Genomic DNA, 14,464 nt, shown 5'->3' with positions numbered 1-14,464 from the left:
GCAAATAGATGTGGCAAATAGAAAAGAGGACCTGTGTTAGAAGTCTCAGCAAGAACTGTAAACTGGAATTGTTCCAGTTATTTCTGGACTGAAATCAAAGAAGCCTGAGGTCACCTCAGAAGATTCCCCCTTTTTATGATATTACATACAGTGATACACTGTCTCCTCCAAAGTACATTCAGGTCAAGGTGAGTTTTAAGCGTCAACGAGCCAAGCATGTTGTAATTATTTAAAAGCTGGTCCTGTAATCTTCGTTTGGCTCTTTCCTCCTTTCATATAAACAGAGGTGTCTTCTGACAAGTGGGAGGCTGCCAAATGTCAGGACCAACAACTGACAAACACAGGTGAGACCTGTGATATTTATCTAATGCTCAGTCCATTTGAGAAAGCCTGCGCCATTTTCAAAGGTCAAACAGGTGTCTTATCTTAAGATAATCTCTTTTCTCTTTAGTGCGAAAAGCGCTACCAGGTATTAACCTGCATTTGTTGTGTGTGAAGGGACAGATACACTACTCTGACAACAGCCGACGTTGAATCAGAGCTTTTGTGTCAGCACCACAAGCTGCAGAGAAACCTGGCCTCAGTTGGCTTGTAGTTGCAAGATGGTTGGCTTGCAGGTGTCATCATTGGACCCTGTTTAAGAGGCTGCCGTTTAGAGGTGAGAAGATGAGCGCTTATGTAGGGAAAATGTCATAAAATGACAAAGTAACGTTAAATAAATTAAAAACAGTCTTGTAACCTACAGACCAAGGAAGCAATTCTTCTTACGTGAGGTTGATTGTAGTGCTCTAATGACATTGTGATGACATTTATACAGATGATGAAGGTGATGATGAGGTCCAGGTAGTGGTTTGTGCAGAGTGTGTGGATCATCAGGCGCATATTGCCGTAGCTGGAGTAGTAAGGCAGCTTCTGAGCTTCTATTAGGGGGTGGGGGGGAGGAAGAGAAACAAGATATCCACAATTTAAAGGTAATTTAAATGCTTGTTGTTAATGGAATGTTAATGATTAAAAGTGTTGAGTGGATCAATATTTTCACCAAGTATAAAATGAGCAGACAAAAAAAACAATAATTTTCCTGATGCTGTAACAAAACGCCATATGGGGATTTCATGTCACGGTCCAAACAAAGCGGCACATGAATCATATTATTACCATTACTATGTGTGCTGCTTTGATTGGAACAGATCTCACCAGTATGCTTGCTGCTGTTTGTTAATCAAATAAAATCCCAGTAAAATATAATCAAGTCAAACTGTTCTCGAACCTTTTCACAAAAGTTCAAGAAGAATAAGAAAAAGAAGATTTTTTGCAAGGCAAAGCAAATTACATTTTGGCAACACAAAACCAGTTCTATTCAATGCTGTCTAACCATTTAACCTCTGGTTAACAGTTGTCACCGTCTGCTTATTCCACTCAGTCATCTCACTTACTCCTCCTCTTTTTTTCCATCCGCCGTTGTCGCTTCTCCTCACGTCTCTTGGCCTCCTCCACTTCCTGATGCTGGCGACACTTGTGGAAGTTTTCCACCACCACACCAACAAACATGTTGAGGACAAAGAAGCTGACGATGAGGAGGAAGGAAATGAAATACAGAAGCATCCATGGGTTGTTGTTGGTTATTGGCTACAGCAGTTGGAGTGGTAGAACGATTTAATGTTGGTAGATTGGATGAGAAAAAACAGAAAGACATAATAGTGATCAGAAAAAATGCAGATTTTTTATTTTTATTTTACATAAAAACTTGTTTGTCATCAATTAATATGAAAATACCTGTTGATCAACACCCACTGCATCCAGGCCATGGTACATGATATTTACCCAGCCGTCTTTGGAGGCAAGTACGAACAGTGACATCAGAGCCTTGGATAAAAAGTTATTGGAGATTATTTTTCTTTTTATAACTTTTTAATTCACTGATTATTAATTCTATTCGTAAAATTAAAAAAAATCATAATACATATGATACCCACCTGTCCTAAGTTATCAAAGTTGTACTTATGGTGGACCCACTTGTACTTTTTGTCCAGACAATCGGACTTGTTGGTGATGTTTTTGACATCAGGGCCGAGACAGTAGAAAAATTTGCCTTTAAAAAGCTGCAAGATAAAGATAAAAAAAAACAAAAAAACCTTTTGATGGCATCTTATTATGTATTCCAGAAAGAAAAATAAGCCATTGGGTGTCACTCTAATGAGATAAAATAATGAGCTGGCTGAGGAGCTCAACAGCAAAAAGTGAAGTACGAAAGAAGGAAGACAGTTAGCAATTTCTTGTGAGAAAAATACTTGGGCATTAAAGCTGCTTCACAATGAAAGGTTAAGCCTGTAGTGATATAAACTGCTTTTAACACAAACAGATGATATCATTACTAATAATGATCTCATCAATGATCATAAATAATATAAGGGTCTGATCAAAAGACCCAGTTTCCTACCTGTACGCCAAGGATACCAAAGATGATAAAGAATGCACAACAGATAAGGACGATGTTGCCAATAGGCTTGAGGGAAGTGATGAGCGTCTCCACCACCAGCTTCAATCCTGGAGCTCTGCTTATCACTCTAACGAGAGATGATATTACAGTAATATTTAATATGATGTAATAATGCATGTATGTTTTGTGCAACTATTTCTGTATTTGCACCAATGAGATAAAATATTGTATGAATTATGAAAAAATAACAACATGGTGAAATCAGACTTTACATCAGTGCCATGTTTAAGTAGATAGACACAAACACAGATTTTAGATGCACATACTGTATGATTCAACAAGTAAATCCCAGATATGGACTTAGGGACTCTACATTTAACTAATTATTTGTATATTTGTAACTTTATGTTTTCAATCAGATATTGATATGTAGCCAGATGTTATTGCACCATGTTATTGGAAGCTTGTAGAAAAATATAATGACTAAGTAATGGACTGTGTTCAATCATCTGTTGTTTTTTTTGTGTATATTCAATTATTAATCAATTTGTTAAATATTTTTGGAGCTATGAACATACAAGTCTAGTAAAGGCGATTACTTATGCTTAGGTGAATCATGTTGTATTGCTCCTTTTAGTGAATCCCCATTAAACTGAATATTTTGGAAAATTGCCTATTTCAATCAATTGAAACACACACCAAAATATACAGTAGATCTACCTTAAAGCTGCAGTATGTAAAAAATATGTTGCTATTGTGACAGAATAATATCAGACAGGTGAGCTGTGAAAAAATAAAATAAGTCAAATTTCTCTCCTTTCATCATGTGACGCTACTACCATCTGCAGAAATACAATGCTTGGTCAGAAGAACCAACCAATCAGAGGTAGCAGGAAGATCTTAGCACTGTCAATCACCCTCATGTCCACCAATCAGTGCCTTTCTGCAGATGACAGCAGGGGAACTGGAAGGAGGTGGATGATTTCCAATTTTTTACAGATTATCTGTCTCATGCTATACTGTCACTCCTTAATGACTTTAAAAACATATTTTTTGCCAAACATTATCTATTGGAGCTTTAAGACAAGCACAATGTTTTTATGTATTCTAAAAATATATGGTGGATTACAAATTTGACTCTTATGTCCCACGACTTAATGCATACCTGAGGGGACGCAACGTTCGTAGCAATCTCAGTACTCTGAGCACGCCCAAGATTTTCGCCCCTCCCGCCATGGACACAACAATATCAATCAATGACACAAAAACCAGGAATCCATCCAGAATGTTCCAGCTGCTCCGCAGATAAGCTTGTTCGCCCATATACAGTCCCATGGAAACCACCTGAACAGAAAGGTGGTAAAGCAATATGATGAGAACATGTACTTGGTATATTGGGGCAGCTTGAACACAAATGGAAAGTGGTAGATTGTCTGCTTCAGACTGAATAACAGGAACAAAAAAAAAAAAAAGACATTCATTCCACAACAGTGAGAGGATCAGTAAATGCAGGACAAGTTCTACACATGTAGTCTTTGTTTGCTGCATACTTCAGATATACATTCTACAGAAACAGTCGTGGAAAACGTGGTAGAAAGCAGCAAACATCTGGCACCTGCAAGTAATAATGACTGTCACCATTACTGATCTCGAAACAGAGTTCACAGCTGAAGTAGGGCCCCAAAGCTAAAGCTTTTATCTTTGGCTTCTGTGTAACATGAGATGAGACTGACACACAGATGCTGAGCAAACATTACAGTTTAGATGCACACAGACGGATACTGAATCTTGCAAGATAGAAGTGGGAGCATCATTTCTGCTTACGCAAAAATCTGCCGCTGACATTTGAAGCTATTTGCCAAGTGTTCAGCAAAGCTTTGAGAGATCATGAAAGGGTTCTGTGCAAACATCAATACGATTGAAAGATCAGTCCGTGGGAAACATCTAAGGTCCAAAAGTCTTAACTGATTTAAATCCTAAAAAAGTGAACTGAATAAATATCAATCTCTTAGTGTTTGCAGTTTTGACTGAGTTTAAAAGCTTTCTTTATGTTTGAATGTTACAAACAAACATAGAAACAAACATTCCTCTGAAATTGGAGAGTACCTGTCTTGATAAAGTTCAAAGAAAGACCTTCAGAGCAAACCTGTTTGGATAGGACTACAAGAAACTCTGGATTCTCAGAAGCCACTTGTAAGGGAATGAGGAGTGACTCAATACTTTTGTAAACCACTGTATTTCTTTTGATTTGTATGGTCTGCAGAAACCATACAAAACAAATTTGCACTATACATCAAACATATTTTTTGTAATTCCAATATTCTGCCTGAAGATGCTTCAGATTGCTGACCATTTCTCCTACTGCGTCGTATTTTTATTTCCCCTTCGCCCCCCCCTTTTTTTTGGCTCCTTCTTGTATCCAGCATTCAAACAGATGATAGAATCCTATGGAGAGATTGATGCTAAACAAACAAGCGCATCGACACAAGTTTTGGAGATACACACAGGCTCAAAGGGAGACATGTACCGCTTGGCCACGGGGCTGACAAGTCTGCGGCTCCTTGACGGGCTCAGATTGGTTAATAATTGATTGCGGAAGTACATAATTGATGGCCCACTTATGCCAGACACTTTTTCAAAGAAAACAGAAGATGGGCAACGAAAGAGTGAGCGAGAAGAATGAAAAAAAAGACAGAGAAACAAACTGATTGAGAATTTCAAAAATGACTGCTCAGACCCAAGAGAAGTTAAACCACAGAAATGGAGAGAAACGGAAGAGAAAGACACACAGCAAGTAGGGGAATATGCATATGAGAAGATCAGCCACTAATTAATGACATTGCATAACTGTTTTTTTTCCCCAGAAGAACCTGGAAACTGGCTGTAAAAGAAAAAGAAGGAAACAGTATGTTCTGTGTGAGAACTGAAGGCAAGTCAATTGAAATAGGCAAACAAAGAAGGCATCTCTTTGGAGCCTGCAGTGGCAGTAAAGAGAGACAGGTTGTAAAATGTTACCTTGAGAGTCATCTCGCCCACAAAGATGGCAGTAAAGATGTAGTTGGAAATGGTGAGAAAGACTCTTTCCTGTGTGAACAGAAAAGAGAGACGTAAAGAGAGTCAAGAGTCAGGAGCACCAAATGGGCCAATCAGGAGTTTTAAAGTGTCTTTACAGCATCTATTAGAGGGTAACATTCAATTTATCATAAGAAAATGCTGCTACAAAGCAAAAACAGGAGCATTTTTGAGCAGCCTCAATTTATCACAAAGAGCTCCTTGCAAAAGTATTCACATCCCCTACTGGTTTTTATAGGACGGATCACAAAATATGTAATATCGGAAGAAAAAGAAATCTTCAAATGTGCATTGAGCAATTTTCAGAATAATCTTTCTGTTTAAATACAAAAGTATTTTGGGCTTTGTTTCTACTGGATTTGCATAATAACACACTGAAAATTTTGGCAATTCTCTCTTTGCAAAACAGCTCTAGCTCTGTTCATTCCATACGTCCTTATGGCCTTCACAATAATGGCTATCTTTCTATCCACTCTTCCACCAAAACTAGATTTGTGGAGGGCATGAGAAACCCCCCCCCAAAAAAGTCTTCTTTCTCCCATTTGAGCTCTAGATATTTATAAATCCTCCAAAGTTACTCTCTAGGCTGCTTAGGTGGAAAAATGGTAGGTTGGCAGCTGTACTAAAGCATATCTAAACTTTTTGTTTCATCCTACTTTCTTCTAGAAAGTAAGATCTTTCTAGAAGATCCTACTTCTGGAATACTTAATCTTTTCCCTGTCTGCTGTGTTCAATAATCTTTATAAAGCTGTTTGTTCACTGATTTTCTCTGCCAAACCTCTGAGGCCTGCACAGATTAGTTGGATTTGTGATTAAATAGCAAACAATGACAAATTTTTATTACCAATCAGGTTTTCTGAAAGCAAGCAAGGACACTGGATTACTGACAGGCATCCGACTAACGTGCATGCATGTATGCTACTCATATTTTTTTTGTAAGAAAATGTGAAAACCTTCATTTTATATTTCACTCCTTCGTGTTGCTCTAACACAATTATATAACAAAAACAAAACTCTTAAGTTGGCTGTTTTCTAGTAATTTGAAAAACAAAAAGCTGTTCACAGGGTATAATTTTTGCAACATGAAACTGCATTGACACACATTTCACATGGATTTACCAAGCTGCCTTGAAGGATCTTTGGCCTCTCAAGGGCCACTGTGATGCAGTTGGAGAAGATGAAAGCCAACACAACATAGTCAAACAGCTTATGGGCGATGATGGACTGGCACATCTGTCTGAACCTGACAGGAGAAAACAAGATGCAGAACTTTAAAAAAAAAAAAAAAAAAGGCATTGCAGACAGTTATCGTCCTGAAAGGGTTATCTGCAAGTTGCTTATCTGCAACTTCCATCCAATCAAACTGGAACCGGTTCCCGTGATTGCATGGTAGCTTCTTCACATCTCAGTGAGTAAATAGTCTCATTCAGGCCCTGTTTACATAGCTTCTAATTCAAAACAAATTACTTTAACTCAGAATCCCAGGAACCCTGAGTACAGAGCTCTGCTGGGAGAACAGAGTCGAGGGATCTGAGAGAAACACACAGAGAAAAGGGGGAAGGAGGGGCTGATAGCAGAAGGAAACAGGACGTTCAGTATGAACACTGAATCTGCTTCTGAAAAGTGAGCATGTGACAGCGCTCACTGCCAAAAAGCAATTAAATATTTTCACTGAAGTGCTTATCAGAACAGATGACAGGAATATAAAAACAAGAAAAATATATATTTATTGTAAATATACATGGAGAGTTTTCAATGTTATTTTTTTTTGAAAAAAAATATTAAACCCGTCTCTGTATAATGCCTTGAATGCAGATTTTAGCTCATCACTGTAAGATGATGCAACTCACAATGACATGTCTTGCGAGGCTGCAGTCCTGTTTTTATTTGTGGGGGAGGGAGTCTGCTGTTGATAAAAACTGCACAATTACATTATTGAGATTTATCTGTTGTTTTGCCTTGTTTATTCTCAATCAAAAACAACAACAATAGTAGAGAAATATGGTTGTTTTAGATTATATTTGTTATTACTAATAACATTCCAAAATATAGAAACATTTTGCAAAAAGTTGGAGCAGATGTAAGGACAAGACTGTAAGTGATTGTGAAAAATTCCCATATCAACTTGATCTAAATAGTAAAGGTACACCATCCATTTTGGTTGACTGGTAATGTTTGGGCCTTATGGTTCACTGCTCAGGGTGGCACTGCAAAGGGGGCGCCACAGGCACTCTGGGAAAAAAAAAACCTGTTAGTTAAGCTAAGCTAACAACTCTTTGTTTGAACTATACCGTCTAATTTTTCAGAAAATGACATCACATGCTGTTTATCTAAAATATTCTTGTATTTTCTGAAAAGGTATAATTTTCTTTTTAAATTCATAAATTTAAGGGTATTAGGAGTGAAATCTGTGAACAAGCTCACTACTGAGCAATAAGCCTGTCACTATCCATAAAGATAGAAATATAGAATGAACTCACTTGTTCTGCGGGGAGAAGAGAAAGATGGACCAGTCTTCTCTCGTCTCACACCAGTCTGGTCTATATGCCTCCAACATCTTCTGGATTCGGAAGCATAAGCTCTGCAACAACCACACAGATCCGAGCTCACAAAGGTTCACAGAAACACACAGCAATGAAAACACAAAGCTTCGTAGAAAGAGCGCGTTTAGGCTGCATTTTTTAAAATTATTCACGCAAGTGAAACATTTATGTGGCAACGACTTGGACATCTTTCAACATTACCATCTGCACAGTTCTTATCTGATGCTTTCTAAATAGTCCTTCCCAATTAACCTTGATTTGCTGATACACTTGCTTACAAGGGAAAAAAAAAAAAATTAAACTCCAACGAGTGATGAATACACATGGAAAGTTGATATGAATCAGACACAATTGACTAAATGATCACAGTGTTTTTAAAATTCAGCTCTTTAACTTCAGAGTTAACAGACAAGTTACTTTAAGTCCTAAAAGCAGATTCTACTCATTTCCTCTAAGTTGTTGTCTGTCTGTCTGTCTGTGTGGAGGTACATTTATGAATGTTTGTTTCATAAATGAAACAAACATTTAGGCTCTTTTCCCTTTTCGCGCAAACAAACAGTAACTTACATATTCAATGTCGTCATCCAGGTCCTCCCTGTCCTTGCTGCGTGTGTTGACCTGGGGGAAGACATCCGTCATCAGGTGGCTCTGGAGGTTCACCCCTCCGGCCTGGTCCTGCTGCCGCCTGGAGGGTGGAAGGAGCAAGTGCGACAGAGGCGTCTTCCCATTACAGTCCTGGTGGATTCCTTCCAAGTCCCCGCCGGTGCTGATCACAAGCCCTCCAGAAAGGCTCTTCTTCCTGTGGTGAGCGTGGAGTTTCACGGGAGGGAGAGCATGATGTTGCTGTGGGTTTCCAGCTGGAGACTGGAGCATGTGGGGGAGCTCTAGGGAGAGAGCTCTGCGGTCCCTACGAGGCGCAAAATAGTCATGGAGCTTCGGATGTGGCAGCTGAAGACAATGTTGAGGGGGAGCAGGTGAAGAGAGAAGGGACTCCTCTTCATCTGGCTGGATATGATGGTGATGGTGGGGAGACGAGGAGGCACGAGGGCCGCGGATACGGAGGCTTCCTCCTACCACCCCTCCGAGACCCCCCAGACCGTAGCCGTAAAAAGGCCTTGCAGACGTAGGCGTGAAGACAGGGCTGGCAGAGGGAGACGAGGAGGAGCAGGGTCGGCCCCCAAGGCTGCTCCAGCTGGAGCGACGGGCCCACAAGGGGTGAGGCTGGGGAGGCAGCGGACGGCCCCAGTTGTGGTAACCTCGACTTGGATACTGGTAAAGGAAAATGTATTATGAATTTCGAAGAATACAATTTCAAAAAATTCTCTCACTGGCCTCTGTTTATCAAAAATAACCTACAATAAAATTATGCCTGAATAATCATTTCCAACCTCATTCTCAACTATATCAATTTAGAAGTGAATGTAAGACACAATCATAGCACACACTGATCACCAAGCTAGCTAGATAGATAGATAGATAGATAGATAGATAGATAGATAGATAGATAGATAGATAGATAGATAGATAGATAGATAGATAGATAGATAGATAGATAGATAGATAGATAGATAGATAGATAGATAGATAGATAGATAGATAGATAGATAGATAGATAGATAGATAGATAGATAGATAGATAGATAGATAGATAGATAGATAGATAGATAAACAGTCCTGTTAACAATAAAGGCATTGCATATTTTCAAAGAGAAATTTGGTTTTAGAAGCTTCTTTGAACTTATTAAAAATCTTCTGTCTCTTTAAAATCTGAGTAAAAGGTAGATTTTTTTTTTTACTCCTTTGTTCATCCATGTTGAAAATAAACAAGAATGTTGCATTATAGGGTGATCGTTTCCAGCTACTACATCAACACCATTGATCATACACTACAGTTGGCCAGCATACACAGTTTCATGAATCATATTTGGAACTTGCCCTATAATCATTTTTTACCCAAATCTGTGCCAGGTTTGATAAACGAGGCAGAGAGTCTCAAGAGTCTCAAGAGTCTCAAGAGCAAACTATTCTACATAGCACATATATTGTTATTCAGTCAGGACCTAATGTGGTTACAGTTTACGTTTACAACCTTTTCCACTTACCGCAGCCCTCCTCTCCAGGTCAGCTCTGCCAAGAGAAATAACACTGTTCTTTCTGGAGCCAAGTGCAAAGGTCAACTTCTCTCCTGGGAACAGACCAGCAGGCAACAATGACATGTCCAGGTGTCCGTTAGGGGTCAGGGTACAGATCTTTGGGTCTGCAGAAGACAGAAGGAAAAGTGCGGGAGGCAAACAAAAGAAATCAACAGGAGTGTTAAGTGGAGGTAAGGCGAAAAATAAGACAAACGAGTGGAAAGAAACTGTCAAAAGGAGAAACAAGGAGCATTAAATACACCCCTTGCCTTCCTTTGTTTATGTTTTGTCTGTTGCTGCTATGAAAGCAGAGGCCTCCACATCACTGTACACAATAAATGTCCCAAAACAATGTTATAGCCACCTCCAAGGGGAAGAGGAGGATTTAATTCACAATAAGTTGTCTTTCAGAAGGCAGAAAGAAACTCCTAACAGTGAAACAAAAGGATATCTGCCAGTCGTTTATCCATTGCTGAATGTGTCTTTGGGAGAAATTGGTCTTTAAAAACAATTCAAATGTGCTTTTCTTCCACCAACACTGACATTTAAAAAGGTACACTTGAACTCAGGGGAACGGTCATCAGACACCATCAGACGGCTCCCTAATGTGTTGCTAAATGCCGCTCTGTACTGCAGTCTATGGCTGGTTCATTCCTGCTTTTTCAGCAATTATGAATGGCTATGCAGAGAGAATGCTAAAAATTAAATAGAGATTGCAATCCATAAAGTTTATTAAGCTTACATCTTTAGTCTGGGAAAGGTGCTTAGAAAGCTTTTCTTGTGAAAACTGTAGGTATTTCATGCCACAGGTTACAACCTGCAAATTTCACAGCACACACTGTGATCATTATACTTGGATGTGAAAGTACATCTTTATAATAATAATGTAATTAATTCTAAATGAATAAATAAACAGATATAATAAAAATCTATGTTTATTTTAGGATAATGTTGAAGTTTCAGAAGAGCTGCTGTACAGATTAGAGTACAAAAAAGAATAAAGATGAGGTGTTTTGCACTGTGAAGTTCTTAAAATATAGTTTCTAAAATACTTCCCATCGTTTTTTTTAGTAAACTAGTTGTAACAGCAGTGGAAAAACTCTGCTAAATAGTCACAGACATTGCACCTGAGAGGTGAAGGGAGTCTTTTTGCTTATCATTTTCGTCAAAATTACAGGAGGACCTGTCGTCATCCGAATAGGAGCGATTTGCGTCACCCTGTTGAAGGAAGAAGAGAAAAAGAACACATGAGGTAGAGACTTTTCAAAAAACACAAACCATGCAGTTTCAAAAACATAACCTTATTTCTTTTGTTGTGTTGTGTTTAATGCATGGTTTGTCTCTACGATTACCTCTGCTTGAAAGCCTTCAACCAAAATGGCGACGAGTAAATTGAAGAGCACGTAGTTTCCAAATGTCATAAGGGCGACGAAGTAAAGAGCAGCACAGGGAGAGGTGGACGCCATGCCATTGTAGAGAACCATGTTCCAGTCCTCCTGAGTTAGAATCTAAAGCAGACGAGAGGATAACGAAAAGCATTTTGTTTGCCCAATGAAAGAAAACACATGGTATGAATTTGTGAGTTTAAACTACTGGTACCTGAAATACAGTGACAATAGCCCAAAGCAAGGAGTCAAAGTTCTTTCTGTCAGGAACCGTATCTCCTGCCTCTGTCTTCAAACTGAACTTACAGCCAAATATATGCATCCCCAAGATACTGCAACAAATACAAGACTTTTTATGTACAATTGAATATGCACAGAATATGCTGTTTATTAAAGAAAGTTTATTGATGACTACAACAAGCATGTTGGTGCAACCAGACATTAAATCAAGTATTAGTATGAATGGATTTTTATCTATATATGAGGATGAATGGATTCATTTGTGTGGATCTGAGAAAAGCAAAGCTTTTTAAAATTGTTCCATTTAGTTCTTGCTTCAAATAACATAATTGAAGTTATAAATTGTATTATTATTCCATGCATAAAAAAGAACAGTTCAAATGTATCATTAAAAACAACAACAACAAAAAAACACAACATTCAAATGAAATTGTTCTTAGGGAAGCAAATGTTTAAACTACTCCAACAAATGTGGTAGCACTTATAACAATTTCAAGATGAGACTACTAAAATCAAAATAATGCTTACTGAACCAGTGGTGGCTTGGCATAAAATATTTTTTTGCCAACCACAAAATACTTTTTATGGTTTGCAGTGATGATGAAAAAAACATTTTCAGTCTGAAACCGTTAAACCTACAGCAAATGTTACACATACTGCCTAGCAAACCTTTAAACTCATTTGTGAATAGAAGATACGTGCTTTTAATATTAGATTGACCGCTTGTATGGGTAAAATGTAGATTTTCTTTCTTGTCAAACTCCATAAAGAAGTGATATGATTACCTGAAGATGAATATGAAGAGCATGAGCAGCATGCAGAAGGTGGCCACGTTGTCCATGGTCTTCATCAGGACCACAAGCTGCCTTCTCAGTGCAGGCATGAACCTCACCAGCTTAATGACCCTCAGCAGCCTGAACGTCCTCAGCACTGACAGACCACCATCTGCCTGACCAATGATCTCACACACACTGGAGTTCGTGTTGCAGAACGTGTGCACAATTAGAGAGTGTGGGATGACATGGAGAAATAAAGGCAACTGGTAACTCTGGGAGTAAAATAAATATGCTGGTATTTGATTCTATTGTAATTAAATGCAGAAAATCAGATTTGTTTAAAATTTTGCAATTATACATTTGTTCCATTCAATTCAACTTCATAACACAATAAGCCAAAAATGTACAATTTCTGGAATGATAGTCATCACCTGAATGTAGATCCACATCAGACATGCAACATCATCATACATTGCATGTTTGACCAATAATTTTCCTTTATTATGACGGATTACAGACCTGATGATGACAATAATGCCATCGAAGATGTTGTATGGGTTCCTCAAGTACTCAAAAAAGCCAAAAGCTGTGAGCTTTAGGATCATCTCCAGAGTAAACATGCTGGTGAAGACAATGTTACAGATTTCCAGGACATTGGTCAGTTCCTCAGGCTTGGTGGACACAGAAACAGTGCAGGGACACAGAAACATAAAAAGACAAAGTCAAAAAATAACAAGTCAGTAGGGAGGATGGAATCAAAAATATTAAAGTAAAACAAAAAGTAAAGAATGTACAGACTGGACTAGTTACATGTTACATAAGATGTAAGACACCCAAACAGGAGAGATAATTATAGCCCCTTGTAAAAGCTTTCATACCTTGAGAACTAAATGGTTTTGTTTTTCTTCATTACAACCACAAACTTCAATATATTATTTTGGAAATTTAAACTAAAAGAGCAACTCTAGGAAATGAATATTAGTGAAGAGACATGATCAAAAAAGCTAAGGAGCACAGAGAGCAGGTAAGTTTGGAGATTAAAGCTGAGTTGGGTTATAAAATAATATTCAGTTTTCCACATCTCACTCAGCACTGTCAAATCAGTCATGCACCCAGCAAAACGTGGCTGTTCAACTAAACTGACAAGCCTAGCAAAGAGATCATTAATTGGGGAAGCTGTCAATTACTCCGTTTTAACTCTGGTCCAGCAGAAGATATCGACAACTCACGTGAGAGAATCTGTTGACAAGCCTCCAAAAATTGAACAAATCCTTTGTTCAGAGAAAGTAATGAGAAATCCATTTTAAAACTGGTCAAAGAACACACGGGGAAACAACAATTATGTGGAAGAAGGTTTTCTGGTCAGATGATGTCTAAACTACACTTTCTGGTCTACATGGAAAACTATTTGAACCAACATTATCATGCTGTAAAGATGCTTTCTTTCAGGAGTGCCTGGGAATTTGACAGGAAGAGATGGGAAGAAGGATGAAGGGTGCCAAAAACATAACCTTCTATAAACAATCCTACAGTTAGAGCTGCAATGTCATTTTCAAATTAAAGCATATGCACTTGCTAGAATGCCTTAGTAAATATTCTAAACATAATCCAATTGAGAAGCTTTAGAACGTCCTGAATTTGCTGTCCACAAATGTTCTCCATCCAGTCTGACTATGTTTGGTGTGTGGGCAAGAAATTCAATATCTGCAGTAAAAGTGGTTCAAGTCTCACAGGAGGGCTTAACACAAATTCATGAATATGTCAAGACCTAAAAATTGCTGGTTAGACACTCTTCATCCAATTTTGGATGAGATTTTAGTCTCTAGGGTATCCAAAACTGTTTGAGGGATACCCAAAAAGACGTGCAGATGCATTTGCT

General features: G+C 38.3%; 1 protein-coding gene across 5 annotated transcripts in view; it reads right to left on the bottom strand.

Moving 5' to 3' along the window:
- LOC122822409 (voltage-dependent T-type calcium channel subunit alpha-1I-like) overlaps window positions 1-14,464 on the bottom strand; it is a 161,376-nt gene that overhangs the window by 36,243 nt on the left and 110,669 nt on the right. For all 5 annotated transcript variants that reach the window (XM_044101054.1, XM_044101055.1, XM_044101056.1 and 2 more), the window contains exons 11-26: window positions 13,105-13,256; window positions 12,595-12,780; window positions 11,784-11,901; window positions 11,537-11,692; window positions 11,312-11,402; window positions 10,155-10,309; window positions 8,620-9,321; window positions 7,990-8,090; window positions 6,629-6,752; window positions 5,453-5,521; window positions 3,603-3,781; window positions 2,438-2,564; window positions 1,974-2,099; window positions 1,774-1,863; window positions 1,434-1,626; window positions 769-920 (exon numbers count right to left, since the gene is read on the bottom strand). In XM_044101054.1, the coding sequence (XP_043956989.1) occupies window positions 769-920; window positions 1,434-1,626; window positions 1,774-1,863; window positions 1,974-2,099; window positions 2,438-2,564; window positions 3,603-3,781; window positions 5,453-5,521; window positions 6,629-6,752; window positions 7,990-8,090; window positions 8,620-9,321; window positions 10,155-10,309; window positions 11,312-11,402; window positions 11,537-11,692; window positions 11,784-11,901; window positions 12,595-12,780; window positions 13,105-13,256 (2,721 nt within the window). The remainder of the gene's footprint in view (window positions 1-768; window positions 921-1,433; window positions 1,627-1,773; window positions 1,864-1,973; window positions 2,100-2,437; window positions 2,565-3,602; window positions 3,782-5,452; window positions 5,522-6,628; window positions 6,753-7,989; window positions 8,091-8,619; window positions 9,322-10,154; window positions 10,310-11,311; window positions 11,403-11,536; window positions 11,693-11,783; window positions 11,902-12,594; window positions 12,781-13,104; window positions 13,257-14,464) is intronic.

The sequence above is a fragment of the Gambusia affinis genome, linkage group LG19, assembly GCF_019740435.1.
Source record: "Gambusia affinis linkage group LG19, SWU_Gaff_1.0, whole genome shotgun sequence".
NCBI lineage: Eukaryota > Metazoa > Chordata > Actinopteri > Cyprinodontiformes > Poeciliidae > Gambusia > Gambusia affinis.
Note: the sequence above shows the minus strand (reverse complement) of the source record. Positions and strands in the feature narration are given on the sequence as shown.